A 26,161-nucleotide genomic window follows, 5' to 3' on the forward strand; every position below is an offset into this window, starting at 1 on the left:
TGCATAGTGAAAATTGTAATTATTGTATTGTTTCCATACCACTTGTTTTCCAAATTATGGGATTTACATACATGGTATAAACACAAATTCCTTTAACTGTACCCCTACTGGAGTAAGACTGGGTAACTCAACAAATACAAATTTTCACATTTCAAATTATTTGCATTTTCTAAAAACAGACTGTAAAATGTTATGCAAAATTCAACATCAGTAATATTTCCATTAGAAATAAGAAATGGAAATACTCTACATCACTAGGAATTTTGTATACGTAAAGCTGCATATACTGTTCAAAAAATGAGAACAGAATCTTTAATGTCAACTTTTAAATATTTCCCCTTCTTTAACATATTCCATTCTCTAAAGTCCCACAAAAACTAACCCACATTCTCTAATCCAAAAATTTAATGTCTTTTGATAATTTTCAATAAAGCTTCATAATTGTAATATACTGCATATATTTTGAATATCAGTGTGTTAAACATATTACTTTCGGTCCTTTCTTTAATCCCTGAAATCTTTCAATTATTTCTTTCCTCCTTTCTTTGAACTTTTTTTCTTTCCACTGCCTCCTCCACCATACTTATTTGCCAAATTGTCTAAAAACGAGTCCATCTCTTCTGCCCGTTGTTTTCCACGTTTGAGAATTAGAGCTTTTAAACTATCTGTGGTGTCACCAAGTCCCAATTCCTTTTTCATTGCTTCTGCCTCTTCTGCTTCTTCTGCTGCCTGTTAGAATATTGAAAAAAAGACATAAAACACATGAAGTTATGGTATGTTACATATATCTTCACTGGCTCATTCAAACTGCATTTTTGTGTATTCATCCTTCTAATCAGAACACATATGCACTCCTGTTAGCATTCACAATTCAAGCATGCATGTACTGTATGGCACAGCTGCCTCTAAATCAGCAGACTCGGGTTCAACTCCCAGCGAAGTCTTTTTGTAGCAGTGCGTAGTAAGTTGGTAGACAGCAACAGCCTACGGAGGTGCTACCATACTGCCAAGTGAGTGTAAAACGGAAGCCTGTATTTGTTTTACATGATGGTAGGATTACTGGTGTCTTTTTTCTGTCTCACTAACATACAAGATTTCAGACGTCTTGCTACTTCTACTTACACTTAGGTCACACTACACATGCATGTAGATGTTTATGTATACACACTCAAGAGTTTTCTTTGATTATATTTTAATAGTTCTTGTTCTTATTACTTTTCCTTTCATATACATGGGGAATTGGAATAAGAATCTTTCCTCCATAAGCCATGCATGTTGTATGAGTCAACTAAAATGCTGGGAGCAATGGGCTAGTAACCCCCTTTTCCTGTATAGCCTACTAAAAAGAAAAAGAAGAAAACCATCAAAGCGGGATGTTTGAATGTGCGTGGATGTTGTGCGAATGATAAGAGATGATTGTGGAAGCCATGAATGAAAAGAAGCAGAATGTCCTAGCTTTAAGTAAAACAAAGCTGAAAGGGGTAGGAGAGTTTCAGTGGGGAAAAATAAATGGGATTAGGTCAGGTGTTTCTAATAGTTAGAGCTAAGGAAGGAGTAGCAATAATGTTGAAGGATAAGTTATGCCAAGAAAAGAAGGAATATAAATGTATAAATTCAAGGAGTAAAATAAAGGATGGATGTGAAAAGTGGGTTATAATAAGTGTTTATGCACCTGGAGAAGAGAGAAGTATAGAGGAGAGAGATTTTGGGAAATGTTGAGTGTGTGTGTGGGGAGTTTTGAACCAAGTGACAAGAGTACTTGTGGTTGGGGATCTAAATGCTGAACTAGGTAAAAATGTTGTAGAGGGAGTAACAGGTAAATTTGGGGTGCCAGGGGAAAATGAAAACAGAAAGCCTTTAACTGAGCCATGTGTAGGAAGAGGTTTGGTAACAAGTAATACATATTTTATGAAAAAGAGGATAAATAAGTATACAAAATATGATAAAGCACATAATGAAAGTAGTTTGTCTGATTATGTACTAGTGGATAAAAGGTTGATGGGGAGGCTTCATGATGCACCTGTTTATAGAGGGGCAATAGATATATCAGATCATTATCTAGCTGTAGCTACAGTTAGAATAAGAAGTAGATGGGACAAAAGGAAAACAGCAAGAGTAAGTAAGAGAGAGGTATAAACTAAGGGAGGAAGAAGCTAGGGCGAGATATAAGCAACTATTGGCAGAAAGGTGGGCTAGTGCAAGTATGGGTAGTACGGGGAAGCTGAAGAGGGATGGGAAAGTTTTAAAAATGCAGTATTAGAATGTGGGGCAGAAGTCTATGGCTATGGGAGGGTGGGTGTAGGAGGAAAGAGGAGTGATCAGTGGAATGATGAGGTAAAGGTTGCGATACAAGAAAAAAGGTAGCTTAGGAGAGGTTTTCACAAAACAGAAGTGATATAAAAGGGTAGCATATATGGAGAGTAAAAGAAAGGTGAAGAGAGTGCAAAAGGAGAGCAAAAGATAGAGAGGCTATGTCAAGAAATTCTGCTGAGAATAAGAAAATTTTTTGGAGTGAGAAACAAGTTAAGAAAGCCTAGGGAACAAATGAATTTGTCAGTAAAAAACAGAGTAGGGGAGTTAGTAGTTGGGGAGATGGAGGTAATGGGTAGATAGCAGGAATATTTTAAGGAACTTTTAAATGTCGATGAAGAAAGGGAGGAAGTAATTTCATGCATTGGCCAGGGAGGTATAACATCTTTTAGGAGTGAAGAAGAACAGGATGTGAGCGTGGGGGAGGTGCACGAGGCTACATAGAATGAAAGGGGGGTAAAGTAGCTGGAACTGACGAGTTCATGGCAGAAATGTTAAAAGCAGGGGGAGATATAGTGTTGGAGTGGTTGATATTTTGTTTAATAAATGTATGAAAGAGGGGAAGGTACCTAGTAATTGGCAGAGAGCTTGTATAATTTTTTTTTTTATTAACACATCTGCTGATTCCCACCAAGGCAGGTTGGCCCGAAAAAGAAAAACTTTCATCATCTTTCACTCCATCACTATCTTGCCAGAGGGGTGCTTTACACTACAGTTATAAAACAGCAACACTGACACCCCTCCTTCAGATTGTAGACACTGTATTTCCCATCTCCAGGACTCAAGTCCGGCTTGCCGGTTTCCCTGAATCCCTTCATAAATGTTACTTTGCTCACACTCCAACAGCACATCAAGTATTAAAAACCATTTGTCTCCATTCACTCCTATCAAATATGCTCATGCATGCTTGCTGGAAGTCCAAACCCCTCACACACAAAACCTCCTTTACCCCCTCCCTCCAACCCTTCCTAGGCCAACCCCTACCCCACCTTCCCTCCATTACAGATTTATACACTCGAAGTCATTCTGTTTTGTTCCATTCTCTCTACATGTCTGAACCACCTCAACAACCCCTCCTCAGCCCTCTGGATAATAGTTTTGGTAATCCCACACCTTCTCCTAATTTCCAAACTACGAATTCTCTGCATTATATTCACACCACGCACTGCCCTCAGACATGACATCTCCACTGCCTCCAGTCTTCTCCTTGTTGCAACATTACAGGGGAATAGGTTTACTGAGTTCTCCATGGTGAAATGGAACAGAATTCTTCCTCCGTAAGCCATACGTGTCGTAAGAGGAGACTAAAATGCCGGGAGCAGGGGCTAGTAACCCATTCTCCTGTATACATTACTAAAGTTAAAAAGAGAAACTTTTTTTTCTTTTTGGGCCACCCTGCCTCGGTGGAAAATGGCCAATTTGTTGAAAGAGAAAGAAGTTTACTGAGCATACCAGGTAAAGTGTATGGCAGGGTTATTATTGAAAGATTTAGAGGTAAGACAGAGAGCAAGATTGCAGATGAGCAAGGAGGTTTAAGAATGGGTAGGGGATATGTAGATCAGGAGTTTACATTGAAGCATTTATGTGAACAGTATTTAGATAAAGGCAGGGAAGTTTTCATTACATTTATGGATTTAGAAAATGCATATGATAGAGTGGATAGGAGAGCAATGTGGCAGATTTTGCAAGTGTATGGAATAGGTAGTAAGTTACTAAATGCTGTAAAGAGTTTTTATGAAGACAGTGAGGCTCAGGTTAGGATGTGTAGGAGAGAGGGAGATTACTTCCCAGTAAAAGCAGGCCTTAGATAGGGATGTGTGATGGGGTTGTAAAAGAAGTAAATGCTAGGGTGTTGGGGAGAGGGGTGGGATTAAATTATGGGTAATCAAATACAAAATGGGAATTGACACAGTTAGTTTTTGCTGATGATAGTGAGCTTTTGGGGGATTCTAAAGAAAAGGTGCTAAGGTTAGTAGATGAGTTTGGGAGGGTGTGTAAAGGTAGAAAGTTGAAAATTGAAAGTGAACATAGATATGAATAGGGTGATGAGGGTATCAAATGATTTAGATAAAGGAAAATTGGATATCGCATTGGAGGGAGGGAGTATGGAAGAAGTGAATATTTTCAGATATTTGGGAGTTGACTCTTCAGCGGATGGGTTTATGAAGGATGAGGCTAACCATGGAATTGATGAAGGAAAAAACGTGAGTGGTGCATCGAGGTATCTGTGGAGACAAAGAACGTTATCCATGGAGGCAAAGAAGGGGCTGTATGAGAGTATAGTGGTGCCGACACTCTTATATGGGTGTGAAGCATGGGTTGCAAATGCTGCAGCGAGGAGGCGGCTGGAGGCAGTGGAGATGTCGTGTCTAAGGGCAATGTGTGGTGTAAATGTTATACAGAGAATTCATAGTGTGGTAATTAGGAGGAGATGTGGAGTTACTGAAAGTATTGTCAGAGGGCTGAAGAGGGGTTGTTGAGGTGGTTTGGTCATTTAGAGAGAATGGAACAAATTAGAATGACTTGGAGAGCATATAAATCTGTAGGGAAAGAAAGGCGGGGTAGGGGTCGGCCCTAAAAGGTTGAAGGGAAGGATAATGGAGGTTTTGTAGGTGAGGGGCTTGGACTTCCAGCAAGAGTGCGTGAGCATGTTAAACAGGAGTGAACGGAGACAAATAGTGTTTGGGACCTGATGAGCTGTTGGAGTGTGAGCAGGGTAATATTTGGTGAAGGGATTCAAGGAAACCGGTTAGCCGGACCTGAGTCCTGGAAATGGGAAGTACAATGCCTGCACTTTAAAGGAGGGGTTTGGGATATTGGCAGTTCAGAGGAATGTCTAAGCTGTCGTATCTGAGCGCCTCTGTAAGGACAGCGATTATGTGTAAGTGATGGTGAAAGTGTTGAATGATGAAAGTTTTTTCTTTCTTTTTGGGTCACCCTTCCTTGGTGGGAAACGGATGATGTGTTAAAAAAATAAAAACAACAAAACAAAATATTAAAGCAGTTTGAGTGAGAGGTTACTACAATGCCAATACTAGAACTATTATTCACTAGAAAAAAATTAAAAGAATTCTGAACACACACTATCTAAACTCATTTGCTAAGTGTGGTCATGTTCTTTTGAAATTAATATATGTTGCTGAATATGACTTAGAGAAAGAGTGGCTAGAGTACATATGTAGGATTAGTTATTAACCCTTAAACTGTCCAAACGTAGATCTACATCAACGTGCGGGGGGGCTCCAAACGTAGAGCTACGTTTTTTTACATGCTTTCAAATGCGGAAATTCAAGGTCGGAGCGCTACGCACGTGAACACAGACCTACCTTTGGACAGTTTAAGGGTTAAAGTACATGTGTAAAGTGAGTAGCAAACCACAAGCAAAATAGCTTGAGTATAGTATATATGCGAGTTTTTAGAATACATGTGTAAGGTACTAGTCATGTGTAAGGTCAATAGCTCAGAACATTTGTAGGCGTAAAAGCTGCACATATGCTACATCAGAATGATAATCTGCATTACATAGTGTAGTTATTCAGATTTACAATACTGCATATTCCGGAAATTTTAACCTGAATCCAGGGATGCTCACCTTACGTTTTCTCGTTTCTTTCTTCTTTCTGCTCTCTTTTGAAAATTTTTTAAAATCAGGAACCACCTCCTCCTTGATCCATCCCTTAATTATCTTTGTAAACCTACAAAAAAAAGGTGATAGCAAAAATAAACCAAATTATGAAATTGTTTAACCATATAGCATGAGTGACTTTTGTAGCATGAGTTTTCTTTATAATGCAAGAATTTTGAGAGAATAAATTACATCTGTTTGATCTCTTGAACACATTAAGGATCTTTTGTGATTAAAACCATGATAAGAAATTGTACTGCACAAATCAACCTGGCAGCTAGGTGAATACATATTTTATTGATATGATTTATAGCAGAACACTCTAGAGACAATAAGTGTCTGAAGAATTAAGCTTGATATGTAAACATTCACAAGCACCACATACCTTGGTTCATCATCAATGGTGCAACATAATACATTTTGCAAAATATACTCCATATCTCCTTCACCGTCTAAATAGGCCTCTTTCAGATCAGACAGTTCTTCCTCAGACTCTATTAATAATAGTGTAAAACCTTTAGTACACAAACTTTAATAAGAAACTTAAGTTCACATATTGACAAGCAATTATTTATATCAGTTAATTATATAAATATGGCAAACAAAATACTTACCCCTATATTTCGATTCAAAATTCTTGATATCCTCAACAGTTATCTTCCTGAACAACAAACGCCAATATTGATCCCAATCACGATCATCAGGAGAAACATTTTCATCGTCAACTTCACCTGTAGTATAAAAAACGTATGCTACCTACACAATGATATAGTAACAAACTAATCTCAAATTTAGTAAATAAAAATATAATACCTAATTAATGACATTTCATAACTAGCATCTGCTGAACATATACAGTAAATAGCACTGATTATCCTAAATCTTGTATGGTATTATATGCTAAAACCTAAGAAAACCATCATTACATAGAAGAGATTTCCTGTACAAATCAGTAAAATTTTAAAATAAAGAATTGGAAAATACCTCATTTGAAGTGCTACATCTATAGGGGTCATTAGGCATAAGTGGTAGAGGCTCGATCCTCCATCAGCTAATAATTGTCAGAGATACTACCCAACTGAAATTACCAATTTTCCCATAAGAAAAGTTGCAAAAGCCTCCCCCCAAAAAAATAAAAACTCAAAATTCAATCAAGCAGCATAGTCAACACCATGATAAAATGTCTTAAAGTAGTCAGATAAAAGATAAAGATTTCAGGGTATCCCGTAGCTCGATCTCTAGCGCACTCAGCTCACACATTGAGATCTGGGGTTTGAATCTCCTCCGGTATGGCTAGAAAACATTAGGGACGTGCTTCCATAAGACACCTTATATACCTCCTATACACCTATACCTCGACAACAACCTGAATTTCAGCACCCATATCCAACATATATCAAAAAAAGTATCCAAAACAGTTGGGACCCTCTCCAAGATACGATACTACGTGCCGCAAAATGCCCTTCTCACATTGTACCATTCACTCATTTATCCATACCTCACCTATGCTATTTGTGCTTGGGGATCAACTGCAGCAATACACCTAAAGCCAATAACAACTCAACAAAAAGCTGCAGTAAGAATAATCACTAAATCCCATCCCTGGCAACCCCCCCTCCCACTCTTCTTAGATCTAAACTTAATGCCCTGTTCAGAACATCCACACTTACTACTGTGCAATCTACATATACAGGACCTTAAAATCCAATATTAACCTTGACCTAAAATGCTTTCTTGATAGTTGTGACAGGACCCACATGCATAACACCAAACACAAACATCTCTACGACATTCCCCGTGTCCGACTAAACCTTTACAAAAATTCAATGTATGTCAAAGGCTCAAAAATCTGGAACACCCTACCTGAAAACTCTAGAACTGCAGACACATTCATCACCTTCAAAACTACCGTTAGAAAACATCTTATCTCCCTGATACACCCCGTCAACTAGCTACATAAAAACCACCTGGTGGTTCACACTTACACTCACTCACTCACCCATTTGACTATAAGCACAGAAATTTGTATCTTAATCTTAAAATAATGATTCTTAACTAGTCACAAGTTTGCCTGTGATACTCCAATATAGAAACTATGTATTGTGCCAAAACAAAAGCATTCATATTGTTATCACACAAACTAGTATTTAGTCACTTAGTATTTAGTTAACTTACTCCACAATTTGTAATAATTTAGGGTTAAGAATTAATCTAAGTTTGCCCGAAATGCCTAGCCATGCTAGGTGTTCTAGTGGCCCCCTATGTAATTAGTATTTTATTACATGTAAACCAAACAATAACCAAAATCTGTAAACCCCGCATTGTAATCCTTATAGAGAATAAACTTTGATTTGATTTGATTGCTGTCCCTGTTCACTCATCAGTGTCAAATGGGTACCTGGGTGTTAGTCGACTGATGTGGGTCACATCCTGGGATAAAACTGACCTAATTTGCCCGAAATGCTCTGCATAACAAGTGGCTTTCTATATACAGTGGACCCCCGGTTAACGATATTTTTTCACTCCGGAAGTATGTTCAGGTGCCAGTACTGACCGAATTTGTTCCCATAAGGAATATTGTGAAGTAGATTAGTGCATTTCAGACCCCCAAACATACACGTACAAATGCACTTACATAAATACACTTACATAATTGGTCGCATTCGGAGGTAATCGTTATGCGGGGGTCCACTGTAGTAGTATGTCACTGATGTCAGCTAGGCCTGTATACCTTGTACATGTACTTGTAGTAAATAAAGGTATTATTATTATTATTGTTACGTATTATGATTATTATTATTTCTTTGCAAGGTTACAATGTGTATTTACAATTTTGATTTGTTAAGTACAAAGAAAGCCACTATCATGCTGGGGCATTTTGGGCAGACTTTACCTGTCTCTTCATATATAGCTCGACGATCCTTGTCAGATAAAACTGAGTAGACTTTGCCAAGTGTTTGAAATTTGTGTGTAGCATCTTGCTTATCTTCCTGACCCACACGATCGGGATGAACCTTTAGAGATACTCTGTGGTATGCTTTCTTCACTGTAAGACAAAATACTAAATGTCAGAAGAAAAAATAAATGCAGGTATCATATAATAACTGAACTAAATTTAAGATTAACGATTTATAAGGTTGTCACTGAAGGTGGAAGTATTAATATGAGGTAATTTATAGACTGCTCCAACTGTAACTGGGGTTTTAAAATTTTTTGGCTATAAGTTTTGCAAATATATATTCCTGTGTCATCCCTGAAGATTTCTGGCAAAGTGTTCCAGATTTTGGGCTGTTTTATGTACAATGAATTTTTGAGGAGATTCAGCTGGACAGTGGGAATGGTTTAGGGATTTTTGTGCCTAGTATTGTGTTTATGGGTCGTGTTGCAACTATCAAGAAAAGTGCTTCAGGTCGGAATTAATATTAGAATTTATTGTTCTGTAAATGTAGGATGCACAGTAGTAAGAGTGAATGTTTTATATAGTGAATAGGTTCAAGTCTTTGAAGAGTGTTGGGATTGTGTTGTCTAGCAATGCACTGTGATCGTTTGTACTGCAGCTTTTTGTTGGGTTATTATTGGCTTTAGGCGAGTTGCTGTTGTGGATTCCCTTGCACAAATAGCATAGGTGAGGTAGGGGGAGATCAGTGAATAGTACAATGTGAGTAGTGCTATTTGTGGTACAGTACATAATAACCAAATGTTTTGGATACTTTTTTTATGTGTTGGAGTAGTGGATTGCAGTACTTCTCCCAATTTGATCAGACCTACAGTTATGTATGGTTGAGTACCCAGGTAAGGCAATGATGCCAGTTGTGTCATGTTTAAGCCAGGTTTCAGTAAGAATAATAAAATAATCTTGGTAGAATTACCGACAACATGTAAAGTAAAAGGACACAAGTGCAACTTATGTGACATTTTATTGTGGCAATGTTTCGCTCTCCAGGAGCTTTGTCAAGCCGGCTTGACGAAGCTCCTGGAGAGCAAAACGTTGCCACAATAAAATGTCACATTAGTTGCACTTGTGTCCTTTTACTTTACAAGAATAATAAAAGACATTTGCATTTAGAGAACTGAGGAGTGCTAAGAGGTCATCATAGTGCTTACTTCATTTTCTAACATTGTAACTAAATACTGATATACAGCCTCTCATCATTTAATGATGGGGTTCCATTCTTAAGACCAAGTTGGTAAATGAATTTGTCGCTGAGCAAGGAGCATAGTACTATAATGGTAGTGAGTTTGTGTCAACCATCTTTGATATTGTTTTAATGTCACCTTGCACCATTTATAAAATTTTTAGTATATTTTTAAATGCTTATACAGTAGTGTACTGTATGTTGTAATAAACAGAATAGAGGAAATTGGCTCTAATATACATTATTTAGGTATGCATATTGGTCAGAGAGCCCATCATAAGCCTGAGTCGTTGGTAAACGAATATGTTGCTAAGTGAGGAGAGGCTGTATTCTTAGAGGCACTGAGAGCCTTTGCTGCTTGACTTGCTGTGAGATAAAGACAGTTAATTTCAGAAGAATATTGTTGATAACTGTATTTAGAAAGGAGATTAAAATCTGAGTCAATATCTGCAATCATCAGCAAGGAAATAGGAAGTGTAAAAAGATAGAAGGTGAAATGTAGATGGAAGAAGGATAAGAGATACAGTGGACCCCCGGTTAACGATATTTTTTCAATCCAGAAGTACGTTCAGGTGCCAGTACTGACCGAATTTGTTCCCATAAGGAATATTGTGAAGTAGATTAGTCCATTTCAGACCCCCAAACATACACGTACAAACGCACTTACATAAATACACTTACATAATTGGTCGCATTCGGAGGTGATCGTTATGTGGGGGTCCACTGTATTAAGTAGGAAATAATGAAAGGCAATTAATTGGTATAACTATTATAGGTAGTATTTATAGGTAGTAGGTTGGTAGACAGCAACCACCCAGGGAAGTACTACCGTCCTGCCAGATGACTGTGAAACAAAAACCTGTAACTGTTTTGCATGATGGTAGGATTGCTGGTTTCTTTTTCTGTCTCATAAACACGCTAAGATAACAGGGATATCTTGCTACTCCTACTTACACTTTGGTCACACTTCACAGACACGCACATGCATATATATATATATACATACATCTAGGTTTTTCTCATTTTTCTAAATAGCTCTTGTTCTTTTTTATTTCTTCTATTGTCCATGGGGAAGTGGAAAAGAATCTTTCCTCCGTAAGCCATGCGTGTCGTATGAGGCGACTAAAATGCCGGGAGCAATGGGCTAGTAACCCCTTCTCCTGTATACAATTACTAAAAAAGAGAAGAAGAAAAACTTTATAAAACTGGGTTGCTTAAATGTGCGTGGATGTAGTGCGGATGACAAGAAACAGATGATTGCTGATGTTATGAATGAAAAGAAGTTGGATGTCCTGGCCCTAAGCGAAACAAAGCTGAAGGGGGTAGGAGAGTTTCAGTGGGGGGAAATAAATGGGATTAAATCTGGAGTATCCGAGAGAGTTAGAGCAAAGGAAGGAGTAGCAGTAATGTTAAATGATCAGTTATGGAAGGAGAAAAGAGAATATGAATGTGTAAATTCAAGAATTATGTGGATTAAAGTAAAGGTTGGATGCGAGAAGTGGGTCATAATAAGCGTGTATGCACCTGGAGAAGAGAGGAATGCAGAGGAGAGAGAGAGATTTTGGGAGATGTTAAGTGAATGTATAGGAGCCTTTGAACCAAGTGAGAGAGTAATTGTGGTAGGGGACTTGAATGCTAAAGTAGGAGAAACTTTTAGAGAGGGTGTGGTAGGTAAGTTTGGGGTGCCAGGTGTAAATGATAATGGGAGCCCTTTGATTGAACTTTGTATAGAAAGGGGTTTAGTTATAGGTAATACATATTTTAAGAAAAAGAGGATAAATAAGTATACACGATATGATGTAGGGCGAAATGACAGTAGTTTGTTGGATTATGTATTGGTAGATAAAAGACTGTTGAGTAGACTTCAGGATGTACATGTTTATAGAGGGGCCACAGATATATCAGATCACTTTCTAGTTGTAGCTACACTGAGAGTAAAAGGTAGATGGGATACAAGGAGAATAGAAGCATCAGGGAAGAGAGAGGTGAAGGTTTATAAACTAAAAGAGGAGGCAGTTAGGGTAAGATATAAACAGCTATTGGAGGATAGATGGGCTAATGAGAGCATAGGCAATGGGGTCGAAGAGGTATGGGGTAGGTTTAAAAATGTAGTGTTAGAGTGTTCAGCAGAAGTTTGTGGTTACAGGAAAGTGGGTGCAGGAGGGAAGAGGAGCGATTGGTGGAATGATGATGTAAAGAGAGTAGTAAGGGAGAAAAAGTTAGCATATGAGAAGTTTTTACAAAGTAGAAGTGATGCAAGGAGGGAAGAGTATATGGAGAAAAAGAGAGAAGTTAAGAGAGTGGTGAAGCAATGTAAAAAGAGAGCAAATGAGAGAGTGGGTGAGATGTTATCAACAAATTTTGTTGAAAATAAGAAAAAGTTTTGGAGTGAGATTAACAAGTTAAGAAAGCCTAGAGAACAAATGGATTTGTCAGTTAAAAATAGGAGAGGAGAGTTATTAAATGGAGAGTTAGAGGTATTGGGAAGATGGAAGGAATATTTTGAGGAATTGTTAAATGTTGATGAAGATAGGGAAGCTGTGATTTCGTGTATAGGGCAAGGAGGAATAACATCTTGTAGGAGTGAGGAAGAGCCAGTTGTGAGTGTGGGGGAAGTTCGTGAGGCAGTAGGTAAAATGAAAGGGGGTAAGGCAGCCGGGATTGATGGGATAAAGATAGAAATGTTAAAAGCAGGTGGGGATATAGTTTTGGAGTGGTTGGTGCAATTATTTAATAAATGTATGGAAGAGGGTAAGGTACCTAGGGATTGGCAGAGAGCATGCATAGTTCCTTTGTATAAAGGCAAAGGGGATAAAAGAGAGTGCAAAAATTATAGGGGGATAAGTCTGTTGAGTGTACCTGGTAAAGTGTATGGTAGAGTTATAATTGAAAGAATTAAGAGTAAGACGGAGAATAGGATAGCAGATGAACAAGGAGGCTTTAGGAAAGGTAGGGGGTGTGTGGACCAGGTGTTTACAGTGAAACATATAAGTGAACAGTATTTAGATAAGGCTAAAGAGGTCTTTGTGGCATTTATGGATTTGGAAAAGGCGTATGACAGGGTGGATAGGGGGGCAATGTGGCAGATGTTGCAAGTGTATGGTGTAGGAGGTAGGTTACTGAAAGCAGTCAAGAGTTTTTACGAGGATAGTGAGGCTCAAGTTAGAGTATGTAGGAAAGAGGGAAATTTTTTCCCAGTAAAAGTAGGCCTTAGACAAGGATGTGTGATGTCACCGTGGTTGTTTAATATATTTATAGATGGGGTTGTAAGAGAAGTAAATGCGAGGGTCTTGGCAAGAGGCGTGGAGTTAAAAGATAAAGAATCACACACAAAGTGGGAGTTGTCACAGCTGCTCTTTGCTGATGACACTGTGCTCTTGGGAGATTCTGAAGAGAAGTTGCAGAGATTGGTGGATGAATTTGGTAGGGTGTGCAAAAGAAGAAAATTAAAGGTGAATACAGGAAAGAGTAAGGTTATGAGGATAACAAAAAGATTAGGTGATGAAAGATTGAATATCAGATTGGAGGGAGAGAGTATGGAGGAGGTGAACGTATTCAGATATTTGGGAGTGGACGTGTCAGCGGATGGGTCTATGAAAGATGAGGTGAATCATAGAATTGATGAGGGAAAAAGAGTGAGTGGTGCACTTAGGAGTCTGTGGAGACAAAGAACTTTGTCCTTGGAGGCAAAGAGGGGAATGTATGAGAGTATAGTTTTACCAACGCTCTTATATGGGTGTGAAGCGTGGGTGATGAATGTTGCAGCGAGGAGAAGGCTGGAGGCAGTGGAGATGTCATGTCTGAGGGCAATGTGTGGTGTGAATATAATGCAGAGAATTCGTAGTTTGGAAGTTAGGAGGAGGTGCGGGATTACCAAAACTGTTGTCCAGAGGGCTGAGGAAGGGTTGTTGAGGTGGTTCGGACATGTAGAGAGAATGGAGCGAAACAGAATGACTTCAAGAGTGTATCAGTCTGTAGTGGAAGGAAGGCGGGGTAGGGGTTGGCCTAGGAAGGGTTGGAGGGAGGGGGTAAAGGAGGTTTTGTGTGCGAGGGGCTTGGACTTCCAGCAGGCATGCGTGAGCGTGTTTGATAGGAGTGAATGGAGACAAATGGTTTTTAATACTTGACGTGCTGTTGGAGTGTGAGCAAAGTAACATTTATGAAGGGATTCAGGGAAACCGGCAGGCCGGACTTGAGTCCTGGAGATGGGAAGTACAGTGCCTGCACTCTGAAGGAGGGGTGTTAATGTTGCAGTTTAAAAACTGTAGTGTAAAGCACCCTTCTGGCAAGACAGTGATGGAGTGAATGATGGTGAAAGTTTTTCTTTTTCGGGCCACCCTGCCTTGGTGGGAATCGGCCGGTGTGATAATAAAAAAAAAAAAAAAATAACTATTAACAAAATTACTTAAGAGAATATTGACAATGTCAAGAGTAAAAAGTTACCATTAAGTAACTTATAACACTAACATGAAGACTAGGTATCAAATTTAGCACCTGATATTGCAGAAATGGCTAACAGTGAAAGCTGCTAACAATAAACAGTAAGAGGTCTAACCCTTAAACTGTCCAAACATAGATTTACGATTACGTGCGTAGCGCTCCGACCTTGATTTTCCCCATTTGAAAGCATGTAACAAAAAAAAAAAAAAAAAAAGTAGATCTATGTTCGGGGTGCTATGCGAGCGAACATAGATCTACATTTGGACAGTTTAGGGGTTAAAAATATATTGTATATAGTATTACACTAAAAATACGGTAGTGAGCACTGGATAGTCCATAAATTTTTGGGTTAACCCTTTCAGGGTTTCGGCCGTACTAGTACGGCTTACGCACCAGGGTTTTTGACGTACTAGTACACCTAAATTCTAGCACCCTCAAATCTAGTGAAAGCTGGTAGGCCTACATATGAAAGAATGGGTCTATGTGGTCAGTGTGCGCGGTATAAAAAAAATCCTGCAGCACACAGTGCGTAACGAGAAAAAAAAACTTTGACTATGTTTTTGGATAAAAACAGCGAATTTGCACTGTATTTTCATATGGTATTTATTGTTGTATTCTAGTTTTCCTGGTCTCATTTTATAGAATGGAAGACATATTACAGAAATTGAGATGATTTTGACTGGTTTTACAAAGAAAAGTACCTTGAAATTGAGCTCAAAGTAGCAGAAATGTTCGATTTTCACCAAAGTTCAAAAGTAAACAAATCATGGTATGCGTCCAATACACGTCAACTGGTGAGTCTAATATTCTTTCACAAATGTGCTCATATTATTTATACCATTTCTACACTAATGCAGTAGTCTGCATAACAGTAAATCTTTTATTTTTTTGTGAGAATAAAAATTCAAAGTGGAAAGCAAAAGAATGTAAGAGGGGCATGGGGACGTGACTAATGAACAGAGGAAATGTTATTTTAGTGCCAGGAATGTCTTTCTTGTTTATTCTGGACCCTATTCGGAAATTGGCATCTTTTGAAATTTGTGTGAAATTGGCAAAATTGCTAAATTCTGACCACTGTATTGGATAGTTGAAATCGGTAAATGGGTGGTTTCTTGTACTCATTCGATAGAAAAAATGGAGTTCTAGTGAAATAGTTATGATTTTTGTCGACAAGTACACTGGAATTAGCCGAAAATAGGGCTCAAAGTGGGCAAAATCGCTGATGCGTAAACATTGTTGAGACTGCTAACTTCGCGAGAGCATAATTCCATAAGTTTTCCATCAAATTTCATACTTTTGGCGTCATTATGATCGGGCAAAGATTCTCTATCTTTTCATAAAATAATTTTTTTTTTTGAAATTTGGCCGACCCTGAGAACAAGTCTCTGAGAGGGCCTGTCGACCCTGAAAGGGTTAAAGAATATAATACACAGTTTAAGACCTAGATTAAAATGGTTAATGAATCAGTTATTAATGTTATTTAACCCTTTCAGAGTCCCCAGACCCTCTCCCAGACTTGTTCTCAGGGTTGCCCAAATAAAAAAAATAAAAAAAAAAAAAACTTATGAAAAGATAATCTTTTTGCCGATCATAATGACACCAAAAGTATGAAATTTGATGGAAAACTTACGGAATTATGCTCTCGCGAAATTAGCGGTCTCGACGATGTTTACGCATCGGCGATTTTGCCCACTTTGAGCCCTATTTTCCGCCAATTTCAGTGTACAAGTCGACAAAAATCATAACCATTTCGCTAGATCTCCATTTTGTCTATCGAATGAATACAAGAAACCACCCATTTACCGATTTCAACTATCCAATACAGTGGTCAGAATTTAGCAATTTTGCCAATTTCACACAAATTTCAAAAGATGCCAATTTCCAAATAGGGTCCAGAATAAACAAGAAAGACATTCCTGGCACTAAAATAACATTTCCTCTGTTCATCAGTCACGTCCCCATGCCCCTCTTACATTCTTTTGCTTTCCACTTTGAATTTTTATTCTCACAAAAAATAGATTTACTGTTATGCAGACTACTGCATTAGTGTAGAAATGGTATAAATAATATCAGCGCACTTGTGAAAGAATATTAGATTCACCAGTTGATGTGTATTGGATGCTTAGCATGATTTGTTTACTTTTGAACTTTGGTAAAAATCGAACATTTCTACTACTTTGAGCTCAATTTCAAGGTACTTTTCATTGTAAAACCAGTCAAACTCATCTCAATTTCTGTAATATGTCTTCCATTCTATAAAATGAGACCAGGAAAACTAGAATAGAACAATAAATACCATACGAAAATACAGTGCAAAGCCGCTGTTTTAATCCAAAAAACGTTAAAAGTTTATTTTTTTCTCATTACGCACTGTGCTGCAGGATTTTTTTTTTATACTGCACACACTGACCACATAGACCCATTCTTTCATATGTAGGCCTACCAGCTTTCTCTCACTAGATTTGAGGGCGCTAGAATTTAGGCTTACTAGTACTTCAAAAACCCTGGTGCGTAAGCCGTACTAGTACGTCCGAAACCCTGAAAGGGTTAAGCTTGGATGTTTACAGTATTACCTGATATTGCACAACTGCTAACAATACAAACAGCTGACAATAAACAACAGTAAGGGTATCAGAACAATGCAAAGAGTACATATTTAAACAATACAAATGAATACAGTACTATAATAACAATTTGTACAAAACATTTATTTGTTTATGAGGTAGGATTTGATTTGGTTTTGAGTCAGGAGATATGAAAAGATTACAAACAGTTACAGATTGAGGGAGCATAACACAGGAAGTGGAATAGTCTGGGAAGTGATGTAGTGGAGGCAGGATCCATACATAGCTTTAAGAAGAGGTATGATAAAGCTCATGGAGCAGGAACTGTGAATCGACCCTGCAACCACAACTAGGTTAGTACAATGTGGAGTTTAGTGGGTACAAACTGCATCTTTTTCTGACACAGATAGGTCAGCATCACATAAGAATTTTGATTGATTTTGTTCATTAGCTATGTAGTATCTCTTGCCTGTAGTGGATTTCCTTACAATTTTACTGTCTCTCACAAAGCACTGGTGGATTTTTCTCTTCAGACAGTTTCCTTAGTCTGTAGAGAAGGTTCTATTTTTTCTTGGCAAGACGCTCATTTACATAAACATCACGTTTCATACTCGTGGATGACTGAATTGAGCAATTTCTTCTAGAGCAAGAGTGAAATTTTAGTAATTTTTTTTTTTTTGCCTCATCTGGTTTACCTATTAATTTTGTTTTTTTGATTTCATCATTTTGGATGTTTTACTTGAAGCTTTTACTTGATGATTTGAAGAGTAGTCCTAAGACAAGAATCTTGCTGTTTACAACAGCATCAAGTGGCTGCTGCAACTGCTAATGGTGGTCTTCATAGTTTTAGATGAAGTGGATGCATTGCACTCACTTCATCCAAAATACTGTCAACAATGTTAGTGTTGAGTAATGTTATTTGTTCTTTCAGGCTATTAACATTTGCTTGTGGGGTGGGGATAGATTAATTGGTATATAGATAGATATTTAAATTAATTGATTATATTCACAAAATCCTTGTCAGATTTAACAAAAAATTACCACAATACAGTAAAATATATGAAAATGCAGTTTTCTGTATATGAAGGAGTAATTATCATAACATAAAGCACCTGGCAGATGAACTGGGTGTGATGACCTCAACAATGGCTTCATGCTCCCGTGATATCATGTCTTTAGATTTTTTCTTTGTCTCAAATCATGAAAGGATTAGAGACCAAAATCAGCATCATATTTAGGAAAGGGAACATAATTTTGTACCTACTGTATGTAACAATTATGCTTGCTTTGTCATACTGGTTTAATTCCCAACCATTTCTTAATTTGAGGTAAGATACTAATAGCATTTCATAAATTCAGAAGTTATGATAAGAAGTACTTAACTAATGAAGCTGCAATAGGAAGGAAAAATTAATTTACATGGATAAAAATATACTTAGGAACAATTCACGACAACTGCCTTTTTACACATCTTGTTGGCATCACCATACTATTTACTCTCTACTTTATTTTTATTTTATTAGCACATCGGCCGATTCCCACCAAGGCAGGGTGGCCCGAAAAAGAAAAACTTTCATCATCATTCACTCCATCACTGTCTTGCCAGAGGGGTGCTTTACACTACGGTTATAAAACTGCAACATTAATACCCCTCCTTCAGAGTGTAGACACTGTACTTCCCATCTCCAGGACTCAAGTCCAGCCTGCCGGTTTCCCTGAATCCCTTCATAAATGTTACTCTGCTCACACTCCAACAGCATGTCAAGTATTAAAAACCATTTGTCTCCATTCACTCCTATTAAATACGCTCATGCACACTTGCTGGAAGTCTAAGCCCCTCGCACACAAAACCTCCTTTACCCCCTCCCTCCAACCCTTCCTAGGCCGACCCCCTACCCCGCCTTCCCTCCACTACAGATTTATACACTCTCGAAGTCATTCTGTTTTGTTCCATTCTCTATACATGTCCGAACCACCTCAACAACCCCTCCTCAGCCCTCTGGATACAAGTTTTGGTAATCCCACACCTTCTCCTAATTTCCAAACTACGAATTCTCTGCATTATATTCACACCACACATTGCCTTCAGACATGACATCTCCACTGCCTCCAGCCTTCTCCTCGTTGCAACATTCATCACCCATTTTAATATAATATTTTAATATACTGCTGTGCTATGAGTAGTCAGGGTGCAGTGGTAAGTTTGTTTAGGCACAGGTACACATAAGTACAATTATCATACATACATAATGTAAATTTGTCAAGGACCCCAATGGAAATAAGTCACTTTGAGTTTTTGGGGTTATCCAAGGTAATCTACACATGCTGCTATGTATGATAATTTATGTAACTGTACTTATGTGTACCTGTACATGAATAAACTTACTTGCCTAGGAGTAACACACAAAAGTCAAAGTGACTTATTTCCAGTAAATATGCAGTTTCATTACTGTATGTAAATTCTTCACTATTATATAGGACGTGCAACAGAGACAGTTATACTTTAGGGTTACAGGTTAGAAGTTTTTCTTCTGTATCCGAAAAAAAAAGTAATCCAACTTAGTAATCTAGCCTAACTTAACTAAGAATTAAACACCTAATCTAGGTTAGGCTATGTTGGATTACATTTCTGGGAGCAGTTAAACAAAAAAAAATAATATTGTTGATAGAAGCAGAAGAGTTTTGAGGTGGTCAGTCCCTCAGTCTGGAGAAGAGCATTGTTCCATAGTCTGAAACAATATTATTGGTAGAAGTAAGAACGCAGATGTTGGGAGGTCAGGTCCCTCTCAAATCCAGCCGTTCTCACTAGTAGAGGTTGTCCAAGTAGATTGCAGGTCTGTACCAAGATACCCTTGTGTTGCAGTGTCTGACAGATTGAACATTAAAATGGTATAAAATACCGACAGGTTGTTAGGTAAGACACATATGCAACAGTTAGGTATCTTTATTTCGAAACGTTTCGCCTACACCTCAAAACTTTAAGGGTGATGGACTGATTACATCGTCTTCAAGTCTCTTCTGCTTCTATCAACTTTTCTGTACTCAACTGAAGAAGCCTACTGTGTAGGCGAAACGTTTCGAAATAAAGATACCTAACTGTTGCATATGTGTCTTACCTAACAACCTGTCGGTATTTTATACCATTTTAATGTTCAATCTGTCAGACACTGCAACACAAGGGTATCTTGGTACAGACCTGCAATCTACTTGGACAACCTCTACTAGTGAGAACGGCTGGATTTGAGAGGGACCTGACCTCCCAACATCTGCATTCTTACTTCTACCAGTGACCTACGTCTCACCTCCTGGCGCTATATAAGGCTCCATCCTGTCACTTCAACTCCATATTGTTTCAGACTATGGAACATTGCTCTTCTCCAGACTGAGGGACTGACCACCTCAAAACTTTAAGGGTGATGGATTGATTACATCGTCTTCAAGTCTCTTCTGCTTCTATCAACTTTTCTGTACTCGACTGAAGAAGCCTACTGTGTAGGCGAAACGTTTCGAAATAAAGATACCTAACTGTTGCATATGTGTCTTACCTAACAACCTGTCAGTATTTTATACCATTTTAATGTTCAAAAAAAAAATCTCATTGGTCCAGGATAAATCTGTCTCCTTCATACATCTCACTTGACACAGGTGAATTTTTTTAATAACATAACCTACCACTAAGCTCAAGATATAAGGACTTCATCTGTTTATTTATCATAGTGGCTTGTCATGTTTATAAAATAAAATTTATTAATACACCATTTGTATTATTTGTGTTCACCTATATAACTACATAAACTCATCATAGATGTAGTCAAATGATATTTACCTCATTGTAATACCCAAGAATCCATGTTGCCTACACTGCAGATGTATTTTTTAATACAGTATAAAAGTAATGTCTACTTATGTTGTATTTATATTAGTATTTTAATATATAAGTAGTACTTTATTTTATTTATTAATTTGAACATGATACATAGAAGTACAAAAAAATACAGTAGTTAAGTGTAACATGCCAAAGCCCCTTGTATGCAGAGCATTATGGGCAGGCTTAAAATTAACTTCATATTAACTAAGCAATGATATATTCAGTGGTAAACATTATTGTCAACAGATAACAATTAAGCATAAAGGAGTATTTCAAAGACAGGTCATATGGTCATTTACTGTGTTGCTGTGCATTCAGTAGAATGGAGTATTCTGTTAGGTAATGTAATTATAAATAAAAAAATTTGATTGGGTCACAGGTTAAACATTTATGAGATACAATTATTCAGTATTTATTTAGTTGTGGGTGAGTAAGTGATTTTTAAGTAGTGACTTGAATTTATAAACAGAGTGTTTCTTTTATATTCACAGGTAATGAATTCCAGATTTTTGGGCCTTTTATGTGCATTGAGTTTTTGCATAGTGTGAGATGGACACGAGGAGCATCAAAGAGTGATCTGTGCCTTGTGTTATGGTCATTTGTTCTGTTGAGGTTGGTAAGGAGACGTTTAAGGGGAGGGTTTATATCCGAGTTAAGTGTTCTATGTATGTAGTAGGTACAATAATAAGTATGGATGTTTTGTATTGTGAGTAGGTTTAGTTTTGAATATTGGTGGAGTGTGCTGCCTGTAGTGGGAATTTGTTATCATTCTGACTGCAGCCTTTTGTTAGGTAATTAATGGTCTGAGATGGTTTATTGTTGTTGAGCCCCATGCATAAATTCCATAGGTGAGATAGGGGTAAATAAGAGTGATATAGGGCCAGGAGGGCTGACTGTAGAACATAGTACTGTATCTTTGATAGTATGCCTATGGTCTTGGAGATTTTCTTGGAAATTTGTTGTATATGTGTTTGAAATTTGAGTCTATTATCAAGGTGGATTCCTAAGAATTTTCCCTCTGTGAGCTTTGTGATAGGTGATCCGTTTATCCTTATGTTAAGAGGGACATCTGTAGCCCTGTTTCCAAACTGAATGAAGTAGGTTTTGTCAATGTTGAGAGTAAGTTTGTTAGTCCTCATCCAGGTAGATATTTTCTGTAATTCAGTATTCACAGTAGTATTGGCTAGCATGACTGGGCTCGGGTGAGAGAAGACGTATGTAGTGTCATCTGCAAATAGTGTGGGTTTGAGTAGTTGCCATGCAATTGGTAGGTCATTTATGTAAACGAGAAAGAGAAGAGGGCCAAGGACACTTCCCTGTGGGACACCAATTGTAATTGGCTGTGCGGAAGAGTTTGCTCTATTTGTGTATACATATTGGCTTCTGTTGCTGAGGTATGACTTTAGGTAGTTGAAGGAGTGACCTCTTATACCATAGTGCGACAATTTTATATGGAGCAAGTCATGGTCAACTGTATCAAAAAACTTTATGTAAATCAATGAAGATCCCCAGTGGGACTTCTTTTTTCTCTAGTGCAGTGTATATTTGTTCTAGCATGTGTATAATAGCATCATTCGTATTTTTATTAGGCCTGAACACAAACTGACAGGGGTTGAGTATGTTGTGGGAGATGAGGTAGGAATAGATTCGCTTATGAATTAATTTTTTGAAGATTTTAGAGAGAGGGTGTAAGTTGGATACTGGCCTATAGTTATTCAAGTCTGTTTGGTCTCCTCCTTTATGGATTGGGGTGACCCTCGCTATTTTGAGAACTGCAGGGAAGATAGAGGATTCGATGGACTTGTTAAAGAGTGTGGCAATGATTGGTGACAGCACTTGCGACACTTTTTTGTATATAAAGGGTGGTAAGGTATTTAAATCTCCTGTCTTTTTTTTTAGTGTGTTGATAATAAGGGAGACTTCTGTTGGGTTAGTCGGAGCTAGGAACAGTGTGTTCGGGTAGTTGTCAGTGAGGTAGTCATTGGGTGGGGTATTTGAGCTTGGGATTTTATTGGCAAGGTTCCTGACCAGCCGGGCTGTGGCTCGTATGTTGGTTTGCATGCAGCCAGCAGCAACAGCCTGGTTGATCAGGTTCTGATCCACCAGGAGGCCTGGTCACAGACCGGGCCACGGGGGCGTTGACCCCCGGAACTCTCTCCAGGTAAACTCCAGGTAATGGTGGAGAAGAAATCATTGAGTCTGTTTGCTGTTTCAGTTGGTGGGAGTTGGGGTTCATCTGGTTTTGTTAGTTCAATTGCGCTATTACGTGATATCTTTTTTGTCTTTTTTATATCACCTTTTAAGTTGGATAATCTGTTCTCATAATACAATTTTTTAGCCCTTCTTATCAGGCTGGTTAGGATTGACGAGTAACGTTTTGTTTGGTCTCTGGTTATGTGACCCATTCTGTACTGTTTTTCGTATAGGTGCTTTGTATTTATGGATTTGAGGATGCTGGGTGTTAGCCAGGGACTGTTCAGTCTCTTAGCTGTCATCTGTTTAGTTTTTTTAGGGCAGTGCTTGTTATAGAGGTATTGGGTCTTTTTTAAAAAATTATTAATACATTCGTCAATATCTGTATAGAGTTCTAGCTCAGTGTGCCAGTCAATGTTTGTCACTGCTGTTGTGAAGTTATTAATGGCTGCCTCATTGTGAAGTCTGAAAGTGACTTTAGTAGTGTCTTGGGGTAATTTGTCTAGATTAGTTATGAGGAAGGTAGGGTAGTGGTCTGTGGTATTATCTATGATTATGCCTGATTTTAAAGGGGATATGGTGTTGGTCCTGATGTGGTCTAGTAGGGAAACACTAGTCTGTAATTCTTGAAGGTTTTGTTACTGTTGGTAGCAACAAGCAGTTACTCATAGTGTTTGTGAATTCAGTAATGTGTGGGTCCTGGTCTTGCAGGAAATTTATACTGAAGTTACCTGAGAGTAGTAAGTGATCTTTATTCATGCGTGCATCAGTTATCATACTTCCTAGGTTTTCATTAAAACGACTAATGTTTGACTGTGGTACTCTATAGATGTTTATCACTGTGAGAGGTTTTTGTAGGTATTTGGATTTGAATTTAGCTATTATGTATTCCCCATGTTCATCCCTTGTGCAAGTATTAGTGATACATTCTAGTTGGTCTGAGTAGTATATAGCAGTGCCACCCCCTTGTTGATTTGGCCTACTTAAGATTTTTTAGAACAAAATTGTGTCTAAGGTAAAGAAATTCATTTGTTGAATTATCCTAGGTTAAGTCAGGATCACTTATCAGTGTTAAATGTCTATACTAACTATTGTATGTGTAATATACAACAATGTCAGTCATAAATTTAAACCAAAAAAAAAAAAAAAAAAAAATACTGCCGCATCATTCTGGGCGGTGACATTAGCAATGTAAATACGCATTTCAAAATGAATACCTAACGAAATTCATCAGTTTAAGAGTTCCTACATAAGTTGTACAGCCACACATGGAAAAAATAGGGTCAATGCTTTAACATATGTGCATTGCATCACCACACAATAACTTCTCAATAGGCAAGGTTTACAAAAGTCGGGGCTTACATTCATTGTCATTGGCATCTCTCGCTACTCCCAGCACTTTATAGAGGTCCCGTGAACCAAACAACTTCTCGCAGCACTCCAAAATGCCTGTCATGACGGAATAGTGGAGAAATCTACCTTGAAGTGAGAGTGAGTTAATACGCACTACTGATGTTCACTTTGTTTACCTCCCAGCAGACGATTGATTTCCGCGGGAAGCTGTGACCCTGAGTGAGCAGCACCATGCGCACTCCACGACACTCATGGTGAGTGAGTGGGTGAATGAGTAGGTAAGTGAGATGAGTGAGTGAGGGAGTGGGTCAGTACAGGTAGCCTTACTAACAGGTATCAATAAATCTCCATTAGTGACACAACCTCATCAACACGACCACTTGATGCTGGAGTGCCACAGGAAAGTGTCCTTGGTCCCCTGCTGATGTACATAGCCTATGTTAGGTCCTTAATTGATTATGCTGCTCCCATGTTGATATTAGCTAGAGAAAGTTCTCTCCGACCCTTGGAGTTAATGCAAAATGAAGCTCTCAGGATTATTCTTGGCTGTCCCAGATCTACAAAAGTTCTTAACATGAGGAAGGAGCTTGGTATTTCTAGTATCAGTGATAGGATTGTTGAAATTAACACTGTACTCGGTATTAGAATGTTGAGAAACGAACCAGACACTGTCACAGTGAATCTTACCAAGTGTCTAGAGGTAAATACACACAGATCTAAATGGATTGTGAAAACGTGCAATTGCATTAAGTTTTATAACCTGCATGAACTGTATCACTGTAGGCAACAAGAGCATTTCACCCCTCCATGGAAGATGTGTTCATTTAATATCACATACCTATAAGTCCATCCCAAGAAGCTCATTGCTAGTAATCCCTTCCTTAAATCTCTTGTTAGAGCAACTGCTCAAGAAGAAATTTCTCACCTAGCTGGTAGTAACAAGTTATCACAAGTTATATACACTGATGGATCTAAACAGGAGTCTTCTGGCAGGGCTGCATCTGCTCTTGTTGCCATCTCCCTAGTTAAGAACGATAATAAATTTGTTGAGTTAGGCATAAGAATTAACAACTGGGCGTCTACACTGCAAACTGAATTGTTTGCAATCCTAATGGCGCTAAAGCTAACCTATGACACTGAGCTTGACTCTATCATCATTACTGATTCTATGTCATCATTGAAGGCTCTTGACTCATATAATGACTCCAACAACATGCTCATTGGGGAAGCCAGGTATAGATACTCAAAAATTAGGGACAAAGGAATTAATGTACAATTGCTATGGATCCCATCACACATTGGATTACTCCTTCATGATAAAGTTGATATGTTAGCCAAGAAGAGTATCGAGAAGGAGAATGTAGAATATAACTTTGGTATAACTGTATCTAGCATTAGGAATAATATTAGGAGAGAAGTAAATAATGAAAATGATTGTTATAGGAATGCAGTTAGAAGCCTGAGTAGATCTATAACCCACTATGATAACATGAACGTAGATAAGTATGTTTATGGAGCAACTTGCAATGTGAACAGACTGACTGATGTTGTAGTGGCCAGGCTTAGGCTTGGTTACAAGTACTTCCGGCAGTTTGGGAGACACACAGATGATGATCAAACTAAATGTAAATTATGTGATCAGGCATATGGTCACCTTTTGGCACTCTTCTTC

The 26,161-nt window shown here is 38.1% G+C and overlaps 1 protein-coding gene across 1 annotated transcript; it reads right to left on the bottom strand.

Annotated features, from left to right (window-relative positions):
• Positions 1-24,659, bottom strand: LOC128691866 (dnaJ homolog subfamily C member 9). Its single transcript, XM_053780803.2, has 6 exons — positions 24,499-24,659; positions 8,829-8,981; positions 6,550-6,666; positions 6,321-6,429; positions 5,903-6,005; positions 1-729 (listed from the first exon to the last, which is right to left on the bottom strand). Exons 1-6 carry the CDS (start codon positions 24,590-24,592, stop codon positions 526-528), a joined length of 780 nt encoding a protein of 259 aa, XP_053636778.1. The 5' UTR covers positions 24,593-24,659; the 3' UTR covers positions 1-525.
• Positions 24,660-26,161: the final 1,502 nt, after the last annotated feature.

Source organism: Cherax quadricarinatus, chromosome 6 (assembly GCF_038502225.1).
Source record: "Cherax quadricarinatus isolate ZL_2023a chromosome 6, ASM3850222v1, whole genome shotgun sequence".
In the NCBI taxonomy this organism is placed as follows: Eukaryota; Metazoa; Arthropoda; class Malacostraca; order Decapoda; family Parastacidae; genus Cherax; species Cherax quadricarinatus.